The sequence below is a fragment of the Theobroma umbraticum genome, unplaced genomic scaffold (assembly GCF_002168275.2).
Source record: "Theobroma umbraticum cultivar Fairchild unplaced genomic scaffold, ASM216827v3 scaffold_34.0, whole genome shotgun sequence".
Taxonomy (NCBI): domain Eukaryota; kingdom Viridiplantae; phylum Streptophyta; class Magnoliopsida; order Malvales; family Malvaceae; genus Theobroma; species Theobroma umbraticum.
In genome coordinates this window covers 2,281,203-2,301,426 of record NW_018397275.1, presented here as the reverse complement: position 1 = coordinate 2,301,426, position 20,224 = coordinate 2,281,203, and the positions used below count along the sequence as shown (strand labels likewise).

Below are 20,224 nucleotides of genomic sequence, written 5' to 3'. Positions count from 1 at the left end.
AGTCACCAGGCAATTATTGGAGGGTGAATGATTGGACCATACGGTATTGAGATGTGTGACCCACATCGACTATATATCTGACCCACATGTGAGTCTGCTGTTTTATTCATATAAAAACAGAGTGGATGGTTCTCGGAAGAGCCCAAAGGGCAAGAGAAAGAGAATAAAAATGGACAAAATCTCTCTCCCCATTTGCACCAATCTCTTTGAACTTTTGCTTTTGTAGCAATTAATCTTGACTTTTGGTTCTAGGCTGGTCCCTAACACATTTTATTTATTTAAGATGCTCATCATATTATGCTAAAGAGTTTATAGCTACTAAAATTTGGCCACGTTGAAGGAATGATGCTTTGTTTACTCTATGTCATGATTATCATTAGCAGAAATTGGTAAAATATGTTTGTATGAGTAAAAGAGAGCTCTAAGTTCCTCCTTTGAAGACAAGATGAAACAAACACGCCACTGCGACAGCTTAGGAGTAATGATGTTGACTCCGTGTTTATCATAATCAGAAGGAGCCTTCTCCCTAATTAATTGCTGTTATTCTTTTTTTGCTTTTAATAGTGGAAGACAATTGGACAAATTAAGCATTATGAAATGGTGGCTTACTTAACTGAAAGCTACATGTATTCTTATTTTTCTATTATTGGAAAATTTTGGGATGTTGGCATCATACTCATAGTTAGAGCATTTTTAAGACAAATGACATTTTTCTTTACAATTGCAATTATCTCACTAGGTTAACGAACTTATGGTATTATGTGATATAAATATTTTACTTCAGAGCTTTTACCGTGTAGAAAATTTAAAGTATAATATTTAAAAAAATTTTAAATTATTAAAAAATTAATATTTTTACTTTTTAAGTTAGTATGATGTGAATATAAAATAATGAGTGATATTTTGATTATTGATAATTAATGTATCATTAATCATAAAGCATATTTAATCTTAAATAAAAATATAAAAATTTCATTGAACGTAATAAACGAATAAAATTTTTTTAAAATAATTTAAAATTTTTTTTCAAATATTATGACTAAATATAATTTTATAAGAGTCTTTGTTTCTACTTTATTTAGGATGTCTTTTAAGATCTGAAATTCTCTACATGATTTGTTAACAAATAAACAAAATTTAGTCACATGCAAGTCGGAGAGATTGGGGTGACAAAGGCAGTAAAATTTTAATAAAAGCTCACCATTTGTCCTGTTCACCGTCGGGAGGTGATGTGTGGTCCAGTGATTCCTGGAAAGAAGAAAGCAGCAGAAAATAGGAAATTTCCCTTGAAGAAAGATATATCAGCAACTTGCAAGGGTAAGGGTAAGGGTATTGACGTATTGTCAAGAAAAAGGGATTGATTCTTGTCTACAGGCCCCCAAGCCGTACCCTGCATGTGCTCTAACCGGAGAACATTCGAAAGCATGAATAGTATTTATTGTCAAAGTATACAATAGAATAGAAACGAGAAGAATATCAATTTGTACCTTTTTGCTATTACTGTATGAATGTAATAATCAAATTGACTATCAGCTCAATCAACTACCTTGTTAAAAAGGATTAAAAAAGGTTAAAAATATTAAAAAATTAAGTCTTTGTACCATCTCAAAATTTCCAGCCTTTATTTTTCTTATTTGTATCTAATTGAACTCTTAAAATATTATTTTTACTTAATTAATCTCTTAGTTTGAATGGAAAGGAAGCCTGTTGAAGTTTGATATATACCTAGGCCACGCCACCATCTATGTGGTCATTATCTTTTTCATATCAATGTCCATGTCAAAATTTATACTAAACTGATGTTTACATGGCATTCCACATTTGCATGTATAGAGCTCTTAATTTGCTATGTACATGCCATGTAGGCGTCAGCATGGCATAGATAATAGTCGCATAGACAGTATGACAATGATAATGAATTTTAAAGGTTTTTATCTAAATAAGGATTTGATTAAACAAAAGTAATACTTAAAGAGTTCAATTGGGCGCAATAAGAATATACTTGTTTATATATTGAAATTTAAAAAAAGTTAAGGTTTTTCTTAGTGTTTTAGTCATTAATTTTTTAAAGTTGATAGGATGGTGTAAAAGTGTAAACGTTGGTAGTTTGAAATATTGGTGGATTTTATTATTCCACATTTGAAAAAAAAAAGCTCCTCTAAATAATTTTGATGGACAAAGTATTTAATATTCATGAAAAATATTATAATTTTCATAAGTTAAATTAATATTATTTTTTAAAAATTATGTTTGCCCATCAAGTAAAGACTTATGTTTGTTTATTAAGAAAAGTTAAATTTAAGGATAAATTACATCATTCTAAGTTTTAATTAAAATTGCAAGTAAATCTATTAGTTTTCAAAATAGACACTACATCTTAAAAAAATATCTTCTACTTGACACATAAATTCTAACCGTTAGTTAATCATTAGTGTTTTTGTTAATTTGATGACTTGATAATATTAAAATGATAATTTTATTTTTTATTAATTTTAAAAATTATTATTATATAATTTTTATTAATTTTTTATTAATTAAAAAAAAAGAAAGCACCGAGGGAGAGCATCTATCAGTGCTCCCTAAGGAACGGGAGCACCAAAACGATGCTCCCCTTTCTTGGGGAGTTCGGTGTTCTCTATTTTTTTTAAAAAAAATAATTTTTTAAATTAATAAAAAAATATTTTAATTATTTTATAGATTCTGTTAATATTGTTTATATTTTTAAAACGGAATGTTTATTTTTATTAATTGATAATATTAAAAAAATAATTTTATCTTTCATCAACTTTTAAAATTATCATAATATAAAAATGATATATTTTTATTTTTAATTTTCTTTCTTTTGAAAAAAAAATTTCTTATCTGGGACTGGGAGTCAGATCTCCCTCCCCAGGAAGGAGCACCAAATCGGCAGTACCCAACATGGTGCTCCCCAAGGAGCTTTGATCGGGTGCTCCCTGGGGAGCACTTAATCGGGAGCTCCTCACCCAAGGAGGGGAGCATCGATCAGGTGGTGCTCCTTGGGTGAGGAGCACCCAACGTGGAGCTCACGAAGGAGAACAGATCCAGTGCCTCTTGGGAAGCATTGACCTTGGCAGCACCAAACTGGTGCTCTTTGAGAAATTTGATTAGATCTGAACCAGATCTGGCCGTTAATTGATTAAAAAAATAAAAAAAAAGCATTTTAAATATTTTAATTTAAACTTTAACACTATTTAATTGTTTAAGATAAAATGTTTATTTTATAAATTAATAAATTTATGTGTAATTATAATTAAAAGTTACGGTTTAAAAAATTTTGGTATTTCACTTTTGAATGGAACATTATGCACTTGACCATCATTTTGAAGGCAACATGTCAATTTTGGCAAAACTCAACGAAGCATACATCCCCACATTTGACCAATTTGCTGATGGACTCACCAAACCCCTCCCCAGGCAAAGGTTTCTGCTATTACGAAGTAGGATTAGTGTAGCTCCACCATTTTGCAAGGACATAAAGGAGAATTCAAACTAGAAGCATTCAAATCCTATCAAATGGGGGGATTCGGACACTTTATCTATACCATCACAACTCCATCAAATTAAAATTCAAATTCAAATGTACGCAAACCAAACAATTTCTCTCACAAATAACTTAAATTCAATATAACTATCACATTATCTTGAAACATATGCATAAATATGTAGAGCTGTTAATATGGATTGACTTGGCTCAGTCCAGCCCAAACCCTTGTAGGTTGAAAAAATTTGAGTTGGGCTGGATTAGTTTATTTTTTACATGAGTCATCAAAATTTCAGCTTAGCTCACCCCTTGCTAACCTATGGGTCAAGTTAGGTAACCTATTTATATTTTTTCAAAAAAAATTATTTTTATAATTCTATCTAATAAATTTTTTATTAATAAAATTGTTGTATGATTTAATCTATAAATTGAATAATAAAAACATGTTATAAACTAAAAAAATTACATCAAATATAAATAAATTACATAAATAAAGTTAAATATTTAACATAAACTCTAATCTCATAAACATACATATATAACCAAATAATAAAAACTTCAAGACTCATTTATATGCTCCTCAATTCTCATCCTCAAGCAAAACATTTAATTCTTGTTTAGACAACAATGATGTCTCAAGCTTTAAATTATTATCAATTTATTATTTAATATTCATTACCATAAAAGAAAAAGAAATAATAAGTTTTAATCTAAAATAAATTATTAATTTGATAAGTAAAAATTAAAGACATTGAAATATATAAAATATGCAATATCATTGGTAACTAAATTATTAATTTTACATAATTAAATGTATAAATTATTAAATTAATTAAATTATTAATTTTTTTGACCCACAGGGTTAGCCCGCCTTAACCCACCCCACCTCATTGATCTGATGGGCTGACTTATTTAGGCTCGATTCTAATATGGGTTTAAATTTTCAAATCCAACCTACCTTATATTTAATAAAAAATAAGTTGACTTAATGGGTTAGGCCCATTTTGACAAATCTACTAATATGTACATTTTTCATCAATGATAGTCAAGTTAACATGTGCAGGAGTGAAGTTGATCAATTTTTATTAAAGGCTAAAGACGAAGAGGATTCCATATAAACAAATATCATGTAACATTGAGAAAGGGATACTCTTATAAATTATATATCATGTAGCAATAGACAGTTGTCTTTTGACAAATTATATATCATGTTCACTAATATTAAAATATGTTACACAACAAGTATAAGATAAAATAACTATTGAAACACAATTATATATGATCATTCAGGATAAGATCATATGTTGTATCCATTAAGTTAAAGATAATATATTCAACTATATACTATTTGATTCTTTAAATGAGAATTAAGAAGAAGGATGATTAAAGTCCAATAAAAATTATATGATAAGCTTTTAAGTCTTAAGCTCCTTAATTTGAAAGGATGGAAAATAGTGCCTAGCTTTGAGTACTATTATTTTTTTTTTTGCGACAAGTATAATATAAAATAACTATTGAAACACAATTATATATGATCATTCAGGATTATATTATATGTTGTATCCATCAAGTTAAAGATAATATATTCAACTGTATACTATTTGATTCCTTAAATGAGAATTAAGAAGAAGGATGATTAAAGTCCAATAAAAATTATATGATAAGCTTTTAAGTCTTAAGCCCCTTAATTTGAAAGGATGAAAAATAGTGCCTAACTTTGAGTACTATTATTAATTTTTTTATAATTGGATGAGGGCGGGATTCGAATCATGCTTTTTAAGTAGTGTAATAATGCACCAATCAATGAGCCAAATACTCGGATACTTGAATACTATCATTTAACTAATTGATTTATCAAAAGTTAGAAGATACTTTTGACAAGGCAGTAAGTATATAATAAAAAACATATAAAAAATTTTAAAAATTTTAGAAAAATACACTCCCTCGTAAATATATTACCCTCAGCCCCTGCAAGCAAGGTTTAAACATATTTAGCTTGTCTCGTACTATGTAGACTCTTTCACCGTGGACACCAGTTAACCGGACTTTAAGAACATCATTGACGGGGCAAATGCAACAACATATGTAATAAATTTCTCTACGGATGTTGCCTACTTTCAATCAAGGTTGCCACCCTCCCCCATTACTGCGCTGGAGTCTACAATCACCATAATAAATGGATCAGCTTGATGCTTGAATATATATGTTCGGAAATAACACCAATTGTTTATATCATATTTAACGTAAGGACAGTATTTACTACTATAAATCAAGAAACAATTTTCCATTCTAAACTAATATTGCATACAAAGAAAATGGCATGCAACAAATCGATAGATATTACAAAGTATCGGAACTCAAGCTTCACATGGAACACAGGACGGTTTGTCTGTTTCCCCATGTCTTTTTATTCCGGAAAAAGGGCAATTAAGAAACCCAATTAGGGAGGTGTCGAGAATCGAGGATTCATTTATTTTATTTGAAGGTAGGAATTCAAACTCGTGGAGAGAGAGGGAATACATGTAATAAGGTAGCAAAATTCAAACGCAGACGTGTGAACAATATGACCCCGTGATTTCCATCCCTTCCCAACAAGTTTTACCACAATAACTTCCCTCTATTTTCTCTCTCTCCTATTTCCTCGCTGCAATTTTTTTTCCCTTCCATATCGTGGGTTCCTTCTCCAATGGCTTCTTCAAGGAAATGGGCAAGCTTCATATCCTGCATTGCTTCTTTTATGTATTTCCTTCTTATCATCTTTCAAATCCCTCTTTTCAGGTAACCCCATTTCTCCTCCCATCCCAATTTTTTTTTAATTTTTAATTTTATTGACAATGATGGATTGGTAGTTTATACCCAGCAACAAGAGACGAAAATTAAAAATGTATAAGCATCACATGCCTCTGGGATTCCTTTTTTCTTTTTCTTTTAATTTCACAGAAATAGAATATTCCATGCTATCCATTGCTTTTCTCTCTTCTCCTGGCCACCACATTTTTTATTTAACCAAAATCTGGAAAGTCTAGTGCAATTTGCATAGCATTATGCTACAACTCTGACTTCTTAACTTCCTTTTCTCTTTTTGGATTTCTTTTGTTTGTTCATATTTGTGGTATTTTTCTTGCATTGCAACCAGCCACATAACTCCTATTAGTTTTTGTTTTTTCTTTGGTGCTTAAAAATTATATTGCCACATCTGACAAACAAGAGAAACGCACCAGGAATCTACTCCATGACATGTTATAGAATTGATTTCTAGTCAAGCTATATCTTTTTCTTCTGTAAATAGCGTAGGAGCCTGCATACAGATCCAGGATTAATGCAGGTGTTGTTCTCATTTAGAATCTGAAATCCTTTCAAAACTCTTCCGCTGCTGATAAAATGTGTTTGGAAATTTGTCAAAATGCCATTAAAGCGCAGAAAGAACTCAAAAATATTTGTCAATATCATCTACACATTTAGTAATAACCTTCTTAACATGTTGTTTTCTCAACTCTACAGGGTACCATGTAGATTTGGAATATGCAAAACGCCTATTGAGGTAACATCCTCTCAGTTGATTGCCAGTGAGCTCTTCCCTACATGTGTAGTTAAGGTTCTTCTGTATCCAGGGGCTATTGCCAATGCTATCATCAAAAACAGGTCTTTTCCAAGCTATGGCAAATTGTTAAAGTTATATAACCTCACCAATGTGAGGAAGCCTCCTGCAGCATCTGATCTTCAGCGCCTAGAGGTTGGTTTAAATCAAAATTTTACTGGCAAAGGACTCATATGTTGCTTGATCATTGATCAATGTCTAATTACATGTGGAAGTTTTGGTTATTCAATGTTCTTCAATTTTAAGCCAATGATCTCATATTCCAATTTTTGCATTGCACCAGATTCTTGCAGGGAGCTACTTGGCTGTTGTAGGAGCATTTATAAGTCTCTTAAGGCACGGAAGAATGAGCCTTTTTGGGACGATGCTTATAATATGGGGCCTTCTCAGAGAAATCATTATGGTTCCCACAAAAGCTATTCATATGTACCCAACAATGATTGTTGCTATGGTTTGTGCCTTTTTGTCAGTTAGAAGGGATGTGAGAAAATTAATCCATAGTTGCAAAGCAAGGCGAGTCAAAATTCTGTGAAGGCAGATCCAGCATGCATACTTTGGTGGTAACATTTTTGAGTACCTAACATATAGGCCCACCTTGGGATCTTGGGAAGGAAAGATACAACAGAACTTTCATGGAATAGAGATTATTGACAAATCATTTTAAACTTATTGAGATGTAATTTTAGGGCAACTTTGAGATTCTATAGGGACTAGGGAGTTGGATTACCTCTGTACAGTTTACTGGAGTAGATTCAAATAGCTTGTAACTTAAATAGAAATGTATGGTTGTTTTCTCTCTCTCCCACAATGTCATCGATGTCTTTCTAAAAACCAATTACACCAATTGTAATTTTACACAGTATTGCAATCTCACTACTATGATTTTGCTTCAATGATAAATTAAACCTTACATAAGCAAGCTCCACAGCAGATAGCTAATTTTTGGATTAGATTGTACAAAGTTGGGCACCTAGGCTTCTTGTTGCAAGTCACTAACTCGCTATTGGACCCCAACTTATGATATATGTCTCTGCCATGTGTCACGGTTTTAAAAGAGAATTCTAAATCTCACTTCAAATGTGTATTAAAATATAATATGGTATCCAAATGTTCACATAATTTTTAACATGTAAGTTGCTTTTTATGGAGTAAAACTATAAGGCTCGATAAATCAAAACAAATAACTTTTACAGGTAAATGTGAACTGTGATACTATTCAATCACATCATTATTTTAATAGAAGTTGCTCAGTAAAGTGTACACTTTATATATACACGTGAATATTACTACTTTACAAGTTGGGTAATGTGGACAAAGTTGTAAATGGACCGTGCTTGGTTAGATATCCTACGCATTTATTCGATAAAAGGGACTTGGCACAGGCAATTGCAGATGTGGTTAATCAGCTGTTGGTTTTACAGGTTAAACCCAAGTCTTTCATGGTAAGGGCTTGAAAACATTTCCTCGGCTTGAGCTCTGCAGCCTTATCAATTACTTTCTCTTGCTACGTGGCACATGGCCAGGATCCATTTTCCTTAGCAAAGCACAAGGGGACCCCAGGGTGAAAAATTCTCAATTGCGTAATCTGTCCATGTTGCTCAGCAAACAGATGTCCCCGCTTGGAACTTTGAGTTGGTCTAGTGCTGTCATGTCTAATACTCCCCGAGTCTTCGACCTTAGCCATGACTCACAAATTGTGGCAATGGGGGCCTTTGATGACCAATAAATAAGTCTTGTCGAGTTGCTATTTCTTTAAGGAATTTGTGGTTTAGAATCATATGTTACAAAAGTAGACAAAAATGTTAATCATCATCCTATTTGACCAAGCATAGTTGCCTAAAGATTTAATTCTATCTCAATGAAATAGAAACTAGAAAATATTGGCTGACAATCATAATATGAATTTCTTCATTTGCATGGTCCTAGAAAAATAATAAGGAACTTTTATTCACCTTAAATGCAAGTAGTAGATTCAAACATTATGCTATCCAGTTAATAAATACTCTTCACCTTCATGAAATAGATAGTGGAAATCTGAATTTGGTCTTTCTACTATTTTTATTATATGGTTTTAGTCATTTCACCTCTGTTTGAATGAATTTACTTCTTACATTTTTATGAAAAGTCAATTCAAGAATAATTGATAATGAAATTAAATTTTTTTGAAGTTAAATTCAATTGCATAAATTTTGATTGATAATATAACATGTTAATTTGAATTTTTTAATAAAAAATATTAAAATTCCTTTCCTTAAAATGTTAAAAATATTAATTATTATTTAATTAAAATAAAGTATGATATTCTTTAAATCAATATGTGTCGCATAATTAAATGATTAATTCATGTCAAGTCATTAGCTAAATGTCATATTATCCAAATTAAATGTAAAATCTTAATACTGCTAGTAATTATTCTTGAACTGACTTTTAATAAAAGTGCGTGAGCTAAACTTATTAAAATTGGAATAAAGAAACTAAACTACCAAATTAAAAAGTAAAAGAATCAAATTCAAATTTCAATCTTAATTTACACTTTTCTTTGGACCTTTCTTATTCATTATGAAAATGGTATTTAATTATAAAACAATTTCTGTCAACTACATCTAGAGTTAAGCAAAGCGGAATCCATCTAAATAAACTAACCAAATTGAATTTAATTCTATTAGTTCAACCAAATTTGTTAAACGACCAGTTTGTTTATTAAAGACTAGTTAGTTTTCGATATCTAGATTTCTTAACCAAATGAGTGGAAGAATTGAAATTTATATTATATTTTTAAAACATTAAATATATATTATATTTTATAATAACTATTTAACCCTTCTAAAACCAAATTCTTCATAGTCAGCTAGTCCAGTCCCTCCTCCCTTTCTCCAATTCTTCCTTAGATAGCCAGCAAAGGCCCAAAATTTGCACCCCCCGATAACTCCCTTCGTGTCTTCAGTTGTGCTGCAAATTCACAGGACACTTCATTTCTTGAGACCTCAGTTCTTCTTATTCATGTCTTTAGCCAACCAAAACCTTCCCAATCCAGCGAATCCCCCAAACTAAATCTTGATGTTGTTGAGTTGAAGTCAATAACAAAGACAATGAAGGAGAAATTTGAATAAATATTAAATGAATATATTGCTTCCAAGGAAAAAAAACTTGAGTCTCTGAAGCTTTGCTTAATGGAAATGTATCCTCTTGAGCTAGCTTCATTGATGACTAAAAATCAGGAAAAAATAATGAAAGAGTTGCTTAATGAATAGAAAATGATGTTTCAGCCTTTGTTTGAGAAAGTTGGTGAAGGCCCAAAACCAAGCAAGGCAGATAACAGAAGCAAGCAGTGGTGAGAATGGATCAAAAAAGGAAGGCACATTAACCAAATGACTAATGCTATATGATATTTGAAAAGGAAAAATTAAAGCAGCAATTGTATTAAAAAATTAAATGGAAACCGTAAAGCACAGAGACTGAGAAGGACATTGTCGGAGCAGAATGAGGGTCCCCAAGTTGCACATGCTACAAACAAAAGGTGACAGACACAGACAGAGACTTACTTCTGTTCAATTGTTTCACTTTGTTGTATTTTTATTTTTCAGTTTTCTTCCCACTTAAAATTTAACCAGAGTTATCAGTACAGTGAGAAAAATATGATATAGAGAGATCCATATGCTTATTCAAAGCACAAGGATTCCCACTTGCAGTAGCCGCTGGTCCATCCCTAAAACACTGGTGCATATCAAGGAAGTCCTCGGAGCTTGGAACTTTTGCGCCTTTCACTTTGCCTTTGTTGATTTTTGCTTCTTTTTGTTTGGTTTCTTCTTTTGAAGTCCGGAGGCTTGGAGAGGGAAGCCCTCCTGGGTTTGGAAGTTGGGTTTTGCTAAGGTGAACCTAATTGGTTTGTTAGAGTGGTTTTGTCGTTTGGAATTGGTTTGCTTTGTTAGAACAGTTTTATCTTTTGCGAGCTAAAATTTGGAAAAGCTAGGCTTTCATTTGTAGGGTTTATGATAAAACTTTGGTTTTTGAAGGTTGAAGGTTGAAGGTTGATCAAGTTTGGCCTTTTGGCTAGTTCTGTAAGTGGTTTTGGTTGTAGAAGGTAGAAATCGAGTAGAAGATACTATACATGGTCTTTTGAGTACTTATTTAATTAGCAGTTTCTGAAAGTTGGAATTTTGTTGGTTGATATCAGAATGTTGAGATGGTTTCTATTTTTGGCCTTCTCAGGTGAACTATGAATTTTTTGCTAATTCATTAGTTCCAGAGGTGGATTTCAGTTGCCAGAACCTCATATTTTCCCACTGGAATTTAGAATCTTATACTTGTATTTTGGGTTTCATTTGATACCTTTTATGTTGAGATGTTGGGTGGAAGCTTGCAAATGTCACTGAATTCCCCATCTTACATGTGGAGTTGTGTAACTACGCAGAGAAATTTTTGTAAGAGAAGGTTGGATCCGGCTCTAGCTATGTCCCCATCCTCAGTGATCTTACACACTGATGAAAGTGGGAAATTTCCTGAATCTAAGAAAAGTTCTAGTTCAGGTACAGCTTCTTTAATTAGCTCTGCAGGGACCTTGCTTAGTCATCCAAATGCCGTGGGAATAATTGGAGGGGTATCTGTTGATTCCAGTCTCAATTTCGTGAGAAAACTAGTGCATTGGAGTAAAGAGAATGAAAAGAATTGCATGCCTTTTGTTCTTTGCTCTGATCCAGTGTTGAATAGGGAGCTTTTATCGATGGAGAGGAATTCTGCTTCTCTCTGCCCTAGAAATGAACATTCACAATTCGATCATACCCGGATTGTTGAAAATCTATGGAGTAAAAGGGTCTTCCTTGAGAAGTCAGGAGCTCACTGCATTGTGGTGCCTTGTCATATTTCACACTCATGGCACGATGAAGTGTTTAAGGGATGTTCTGTTCCTTCCCTTCATATGGGTGAGTGTGTTGCCAGGGAGCTTAAGGAAGCCAAGTTGAAACCACTGGAAGCTGGGAGCCCTTTGCGAATTGGGGTACTTGCCACAGATGCAACTTTAAAAGCAGGGTTTTACCAAGAGAAACTGCAGAATGAGGTAATCTCATTCTTTAAATTTTTTCTATTGCTATTCTGAATTGTTATGCCCTGAGAAATAATCTTAGTGTAGAAAAATGTTGTTTCAATTTATGTTCTTGCCCTTTTTGGGAAAAATGACTGTATCCTAGGAGAGTTTGTGTTCTAAGTAATAAACTATTAAATTGATCATGGCCATTTACAAGCAAAAGAAGGTATTTTAGTCAGGCAACAGTAGCCTTCATGGTCGACCTTCATGTGCTGCAAATGCTTTTGAAGGTACTAAATATGGTTCCCTTTGCCTTTGTGTGTGTGTGTTGCAAAAGGAAAAAGTAAAAATAAAAAATAAATAGAAAACACAGACAAATAACAAAACACAGAAAGTAAAATTTATCAACCAAACGAGGCCTAAATATTTAGGTAATACATGTACTAACTAAAAGTTTTGAATTTTGAAGAAAGGCAGGTACAGTAGAACAACACTAGCTTTGTCTTTTGTTGACGTTCATGGGCTGTCTTTGACTGAGGGGGGTTACCTCTTAGCTTGTTTGGAATATATGTTTGGCATGATATGAGCTAATTCTATCTGATTATAAATTATATTGCAAAAAGGTCCAATGTCTCTGTTTTTCACCTCTGTTGCTTGTTCTCTCAATTGCCATCGAGATCTTCAATATTGATAATTTGGTCATAAGTTTAAGTTCTTACTTAGAAGCTCATTATGTTGGTGTGAAAATTCAAAAATGAAAAAGGGATTGAGATGATAAATTAAAGATTTCATTGTTATGACTGAAATGCAATTTATCTTTATAGCCTCATTTCACTTGGCAATGTTGCTGTACATATGTTGGAAGATTTGTGGATAAAGTTCCCCAAATTTGATGGCACCGATGTTATGGACCTTAAGGTTATGACCTTGTTGAAATGTCTCTTTCTCTGCCTTTTTTCCTTTATTTTTTTTTGTCTTAAATTCGGAATTACTTGTTTTGGAGCTTTAAATTCCATATGATTTTTGTAACTGAAAAATATTAAACCTATATGATACTAGTTTCAGCACAATTATGCTAGTTATTTGCAAATTTGAGCACTTATTTATTACTTCAATATATTAATGTAGGGTTTTGAGGTTGTGCTGCCAGATAAGGCAACCATGGAACACACTGTAATCCCTGCAATTGATGCCTTAAATAGAAAAGACATGGAAGGGGCACAGAATCTGCTGAGAATTGCACTCCAGGTTCTCCTGGTGAGGGCGGTTAACGCTGTTATCCTTGCGTCTGATGATATGCGTGATCTTTTGCCTCGGGATGATCCTCTTCTTAAGAAATGTATTGACCCAATGGATGCATTGGCCAGGTCAACTATCAAGTGGGCACAGCAAGCTGTGGAGGAAGGTACGTAAAGGGTGCTAAATAAGTAGTTTTATGCATTCTTATTGTGGATTTTTTTCCCTTTTGATTACAGGCTTTCTTATCATTCTTGGGGAATAAGTACTGAAAATGATCCCCGTATTGTTCTGTATTATTTGTGTCTATTAAGAAAGGATATAAGAACAGAAACTACGAAGAAATTTATTAATGAGAAGAAGTACCTCTTTGGTGTAGTAAAATATGAAGGGGAAGCCTTGGGTCATTTAGCATGTTGAATAAATCAGACTGCTTAGTCAATTGTTCTAAAATTTTTATGTGGTATATTAGTTGGATATGATGAGTTCATTATACAACATGCCACCCAAAATTTGTCTTTGAAGCACCTTGTGAGTTCAACTCTCATTTATCTAAAATCTTCTTGTTTATAGCAGCAAGCATTTCACAAGTTCTGAGCTTACATTAATCACAAAAATGAGTTAGGAGTGAATAACTGCCTATAGGAATGCTTATACCTTTTACCAATCACTTAAGATATGTACTAACTATATCAAACCCAGACCTGAAAGTTAGCCAAAGAATTGGCAAGTAGGTTTTGAAACATGATAATAAATACCTATCAAGCTTGACAATTAAGTAACCAACTGATGTATTTGAATTTCAGTATCTGGGCTGGTTGGTTGACTCTTTTAGACAGAGCCTATGCATAAGCTGGAAGAGGCATCTTGACTTGAGCATGCGAATTGGTGATTTCCCTTTAATTGATAAATGAATTGAACTTCAATGAGAATGTGATGGTATTAGTTCATAATTTTTTGAATGAAATTAATGGAGATTGTGCAACATCACAGATAGAAAGTGTTGGCTGGATAAGAACACATTGACTATGTTTTGGTTATTTCACTTTGAAACAAGCACGTGGACAATAATTTGTTATTTCTCCTGATGTGGAATGCAGATATTATGATGTATTTATGACTGTAAGCATGTTTTAACATGTCACATTTTGGTTTTATGTTATTGTAAGGTATGTGTGTGTTTCACTTTAATCCTTTGTATGCCTAGCACAACATGGATAGGTATTGGTTCAAGAAAGTTAAAGATTGGATTAGACTTTGATAAAATGCATATTTTAACTCCTTTGTCTACTGATAGGAAAAGAGACTGCAAGTTATCTATATATTTGTTCTTTCCGATATGTAGAGGAAAGATGAAGGAACAATGTGCACTTGGAATCTCAATTAGTAACTTGAACAAGGAGGATGTGTAGGTCAGAATTCTGAAGCACACCATAAGAGATTGGAACAATCATTATAAATTTAAAGTATTAATGAGGTTGAATTGTAAATCTGACCTGATCTACGTCTTACAATCATGGTAAAATCCTGATATTGACATTTTCAAGTGCAGTAGCAGAAATAATGCATACAGGAAAATGAAATTCATTCCTTCACTAAGCATATGGGAAATTCGTAGGTAGATAGCGAATTCTCATTGTAAACTTGAAAATTTCTTGCTTAATTTCTTGGATTAATGCTCACTGTAAACTATTGGATTTGGAAAGATTAAAATTCTAGTTCCAAGCCCTGTGTGACCTGATGCGAAAGAAAGTTACAAAGCAGAGATGTCCCCAAGTTTATGGTGTATGACAGCTCAAATTGAAATTTTCTGAGTTCATCAAAGTGTATGATTCTCTCACCAAAAAGAAGGAAAAGGAGTATGATTCAACAAAGAAAACCAGAGTTTTCAGTATCATGAAAAAGCGAACTATGACAAAGAGAATCATTCATCTGCAATTTGATGATGTTCTGATACTGCATTTCTTTGCTTCATTGTAAGTTACTGTGGTGAGATATTGAGGGGCATAGATTTGAAACAGGGAACAAAAGCATTTTTAGTTGTCTCATCCTCCCATTCTAATTCTTTCCACCAGAATTCCCATCCATGAATGGCAATGCCATGTCCTTCAGCATTCTTTACATTGACCGGAAGCTTCTTAAGCCTTGGACACCCAAATATGGAGATTTCCTTGAGACTTAGAAATGGAAGGGGATCCTGGTAGATGCATTTTAGTTCTGGTAGGTAAGACAAGTGGAGAACTTCAAGTTTTTCAAATGGCTTAATACTTCCTGGTACTTCTGCAAATCTGCCGCATTTTGCTGTGCTGATTATTTCTTTGATTTGGGAGCATCTTGATATGCAAAGACTAGCAAGGTTTGGGGCAAGCATGAGCCATGTCAAATCCCCCAATCGTGTACAGTTATCTACACTTACTCTTTGAAGGTTGTTGAAGCATCTGTCCTTGAGGATCATTGAGCTGTGGAAATCAATAGATGTGAGTATCTTTCTTGGTTCCTGCAACCAATCATGCTTCAGCTCTTCTAAACTGTTACAATCAGAGATTTCTAGCATATTGAGTTGCTTCATATCTTCTAAACATGAAATATTTAGAACATTTGAATCACTTAAAAACTCAAGGCATAGGTCTCGAGCGCAGCTCTTGAACTTGTGGGAGCTTAAAAATCCTTCAAGTGCAAAAGCGCTCTTCACCGTGAGACTCAACATGCTCAATTTTTTCAGACACTGCAATTCCTGTACCAAGCACTCATTTCCCCCCGACTGTAGATTACCGTGCACAACTAGATCAGAAAAACCGCAACCAAACATTCTCAACACTTGTAAGAATGGAAAGCTAGATATCAGTTGGCATGGAATTGTATTTAGTGCATATGTATGCTCCAAGTTCAAATATTCCAGCTTTTCCAGGGACTTGAGCTCATTTGGCAGCTGTCGTATGCTTGTCTTGGATAGATTGAGATATTTTAGGGAAACCAGTTTTGAAATTCCTTGGGGCAGTTCAGTTATCCCACTGTTACTGGACAAGTCCAACACTCTTAGATTAGGCATAGATTGGAAGAAGTCATTAGTTATAGCATTTAATGTGTTTTCGTTGAGAAACATTGGCTATCCACAGAGACATATCACGAATCACATCATGCATTTTCACATAATCACCTTCTTCTTCCAATAAACACGCATATACAAGTGTCCCAATAATGTCATAGCCTTGGTTTTGAGCTCTATTTCTGTCATTACTTTCATCCAAAAGTTCCTCACAAATCCAATAATCTATCAAATCAGTTTTGGAAATGACAAAGTCTTCTGGAAATAAGGTACAATACAAGAAGCAACATCTTACTTTCTCATTAGGCAAATGATCAAAACTAAACTTCAAAAGAGGAAAGACCTTATCCCCCATACCTGAAAATTCTGAGGCACATTTTCTTAAAACCTCAATTGCACGAATCCATTCTTTTGGTGTCTTTTCGCAGGCCATGGCTCGACCAACTGTAATAAGTGCTAATGGCAAACCAGCACACTCTTTGGCCACAATTTCTGCGAGCTTAGGAATATCTGGATGCAGGTTGAGAGTGTCATTTCCAACTTTCTTTTGAAACAGATGCCAAGCAAAAGGTGGTGGCAGGCACTCTACTCTGAACCTTTTATGGGCTTCCATCAGACCACACACCTCTTTGGAACGTGTAGTGAAGATTACCTCGGAGTTATTTTGTTGGTTTGGTACAGGAACTCCAATCGTTGTTAGATCAACCCGGTCCCATAAATCATCTAATAGCAAAACAAATTTCCTATTACTCAAGACTCTGTATATGTCTATAGCTTTTTGCCCAATATGTTTATTTCTCCACATATTGTCAGAATACCCTATCTTTTCTCCAATCTCATCTTGAATCTTTTCAAGTTTAAGGTCTTTAGAAGCTACTGCCCAGATCACAAAATCAAAATTGCTGGGAAGGCTGAGGAGCATGTTGTTGATTTGAGTCAACAAAGTAGTCTTGCCGATGCCTTCCATTCCATATAAGCCAATGATTACTGCTTGCTCTTCACTGAGGCAATTCCAAACAGTTGAAATCATGGACTCCATACCCACAGTAGGTTCGCAAGGCTTTAAATCCCCTGGTGCTGGAGGTAGTGTTTCAGCCACCCTTTCAAGTTGTCCTTTCTTCCTGTGTCTTCTCACCTTTTTTAACATCTCAGCAGCCTTTTTTCCTAGCTTGTAACCGGACCAGCAATTTTTGGGGCAGCAACGTCCAGGACATTTCTTTTCATTAACACTTTCCTTCATCAAATCTTCAACTTCTCCTTCCAATGCTTCAACCCTTGACAGTCACCATTCAACTTGGTCAAGGCGCTTCATATGTTGCCTTTCAGCAATCTCAACTCTCCTCTTCACATCATTTCTTAATGCTTTTAATTCTTCCGTTTTGGTTTCCAGAACATCTAAATGTTTCCCCAGTCTGCAAGCATAACTCGCATGCTTTGCTGCGTGATTGCAACAAAAGGAGATGGTATTCTCAATCGAAATCGAGACAGAGCACAAGCCTCCCATAGTATACAAGAAATGGTCGAGGGGTGGAAGAAACAGAGTTATCAAATCAGCTTCGGTTGGAAAGAAGATGAGCAAGGTTGCAAACTGAAAGCTTTGAAGTTGAAAATGCTAACCAGCAATCTAGAATGTTTGACTTTTATTTGGCATAGCATCAAAAGCAGAACCATTATTTAATATTTTCTGAACAAAGTATTGATGTGGTCACTGCTTCCAGCAACTTTTCCAGTGGAAAACAGAGCCGGAACATGGAAAATGGGTCTCAGATTTCACATTGACAAAAACTGAAACAAGACATATAAAATAAAATTGAGTCAGATTAATCTTCTATAAAGTTGATTAATGTGACTAAGCAAAATATCTTATGTTAATCTATATTATCACTTTGGTGGGTAGTTGGGTCATAGCCAAACAAGCAGTTTCAATTGTTTTCCCTTCAAGTTATTCTTTTTTGACCATTCAAAGTGCAGAATGAGGTGATCTCATTCTTTAAATTTTGTCCCTGAGAAATAATCTTAGGGCATAAATTTAGGAAAAATATGCTGTTTTCGAATAATGTCATTTTATTTGATTATAAATCATATTGCACCACGTTCCAAGGTCTCTGTTTTTAACCTCTGTAACCTGTTCTCTCAATTGCTATTGAGATCTTCAATATTGATAATTCTTTTTTCAAAAGTTCAAGTTATAATTGGGATGATAAATTAAAATTTATCATAAGTGATTGGTAAAGTATAAGTTGTTCTCTCAATGATGGTGTGAACATTCAAAAAAGAACAAGGGATTGAGATGATAAATTAAAGACTTCATTGTTATGATTTTTGAAGCACCTTATACAACATGCCACCCAAAATTTGTCTTTGAAGCACCTTATGAGTTCAACTCTCATTTACCTAACATTTCCTCATTAAGAGGAGCAAGCGTAACCAAGTTTTGAGTTTACTTTAATCACAAAAAGGAGTTGGGAGTGAGTAACTGCCTGTAAGAAATGCTTATATGTTTTACCAATCACTTAGGATATGTAGTATACTCTATCAAACCCAAACATGAAAGTTGACTAATGAATGGGCAACTAGGTTCTGAAGCATGATAATAAATACCCATTGAGCTTGACAATTAAGTAAACCAACTGATGTATTTGAATTTAAGTATCTGGGTCTGCTTGTTAGACAGAGCCTATGCATAAGTTGGAAGAGGCATCTTGACTTGAGCTTGTGAATTGGTGATTCCCCTTTAATTGATAAATAAGTTTTGAGTTTGGATGAGAATGTGCATCATCACAGATAAACAATGTTGGCTGGATAAGAACACATTGACTCTATTTTCTGCTTATTGCACTTTGAAGCAAGCATGCGGCCAATAATTTGTTATTTCTCCAGACATGGAATGCAGATTTTATGATGTATTCAAGACTTGAAACATGTTTTAACATGTAACATTTCAGTTTTAAGTTCTTGCAAAGTGTGTGTGTTTCACTTAAATATTTTGTATGTATGCCTTGCACAACATAGATAGATATCTTACAAGTTCTTGAACTATGACAAAGAGAATCAATCATCTGTTTTACAAACAAACCATCCCAAGGGCTAAAGTGCAGAAAAGCAACACTGTTACGAGCAATCCAATTCAGGAACAAGAAATTCCAGTCTATACCACACTAACTAGACTTATTTCCTGGTTTAGCATCTATATTCGATGGTGCACACGCACGAACTTTAAAGTAACCAGAACAAGCTTGATTGAGGACAGCAACCCTAACAATTGTCTTGCTTCACATCTACAATATTTTCCAATAATAAAATCAGATCTTAAACCAATTAAGCTTCATGATAAATTGAGTCATGATTACCAAATTTCCACAGAAACAATGGAGCATTGGACAACAACATACCCCAAAACAGTTCCACAGAGTATTCCCAATGAAAACAATTTGTATCACTTTTATTATAATAAAAATTAGAAATGACTGAGTCAAAAGTCAAGAATAAGTGCAGAAAAACATAAAGACCTTTTTCTGGGAATATTATCACATTAACTATGACAAGGTTTACTCAGATAAAATTGGTAAGGCATGTTCCATAAACATAGGAAGAACAAAACAAACTCAGAAATTTAGATTGAACTTCTAAATAGGCAACATAACAAACAGTTAGTCAATATGGACAAAGCAGCAAGCAATCACACTACACTAGAAACCATCAGAGCTCCAATTACTTACCAAATCACATTGATTCACCACATTTCATTAGTCATGCCTTTAGGACTCTGCAATGAAACTGGTAAGAAAGGCATTTTGAGTAGATTCATCCTCCCATTGG

The 20,224-nt window shown here is 33.7% G+C and overlaps 2 protein-coding genes, 1 long non-coding RNA gene and 1 pseudogene across 7 annotated transcripts; 2 read left to right on the top strand and 2 right to left on the bottom strand.

Annotated features, from left to right (window-relative positions):
- Positions 1–6,096: 6,096 nt before the first annotated feature.
- LOC110427498 (uncharacterized) lies at positions 6,097–7,904 on the top strand. Its single transcript, XM_021443044.2, has 3 exons — positions 6,097–6,283; positions 7,007–7,238; positions 7,387–7,904. The coding sequence occupies exons 1-3, from the start codon at positions 6,192–6,194 to the stop codon at positions 7,633–7,635; spliced, it is 573 nt and encodes a 190-aa protein (XP_021298719.1). The 5' UTR covers positions 6,097–6,191; the 3' UTR covers positions 7,636–7,904.
- Positions 7,905–10,548: 2,644 nt separating this feature from the next.
- LOC110427444 (aspartate-glutamate racemase family) lies at positions 10,549–14,550 on the top strand. 5 transcript variants are annotated; one of them, XM_021442969.2, is made up of 5 exons: positions 10,551–10,973; positions 11,117–11,184; positions 11,313–12,156; positions 13,252–13,528; positions 14,166–14,550. In XM_021442969.2, exons 3-5 carry the CDS (start codon positions 11,446–11,448, stop codon positions 14,183–14,185), a joined length of 1,008 nt encoding a protein of 335 aa, XP_021298644.1. In that variant the 5' UTR covers positions 10,551–10,973; positions 11,117–11,184; positions 11,313–11,445; the 3' UTR covers positions 14,186–14,550. The 5 variants fall into 5 exon arrangements, with proteins under 5 accessions (XP_089641603.1, XP_021298644.1, XP_021298642.1 ...); XM_021442967.2 differs by having other exon boundaries at positions 11,117–12,156; XM_021442968.2 differs by having other exon boundaries at positions 10,551–11,184.
- Positions 14,551–14,677: 127 nt separating this feature from the next.
- On the bottom strand, positions 14,678–18,479 carry LOC110427441 (putative disease resistance protein At5g63020 pseudogene; annotated as a pseudogene).
- A 939-nt stretch (positions 18,480–19,418) lies between these two features.
- On the bottom strand, positions 19,419–20,224 carry LOC149526400 (uncharacterized). Its single transcript, XR_016352052.1, has 2 exons — positions 20,125–20,224; positions 19,419–19,683 (listed from the first exon to the last, which is right to left on the bottom strand). It is a non-coding gene; the product is annotated as an uncharacterized LOC149526400 (long non-coding RNA).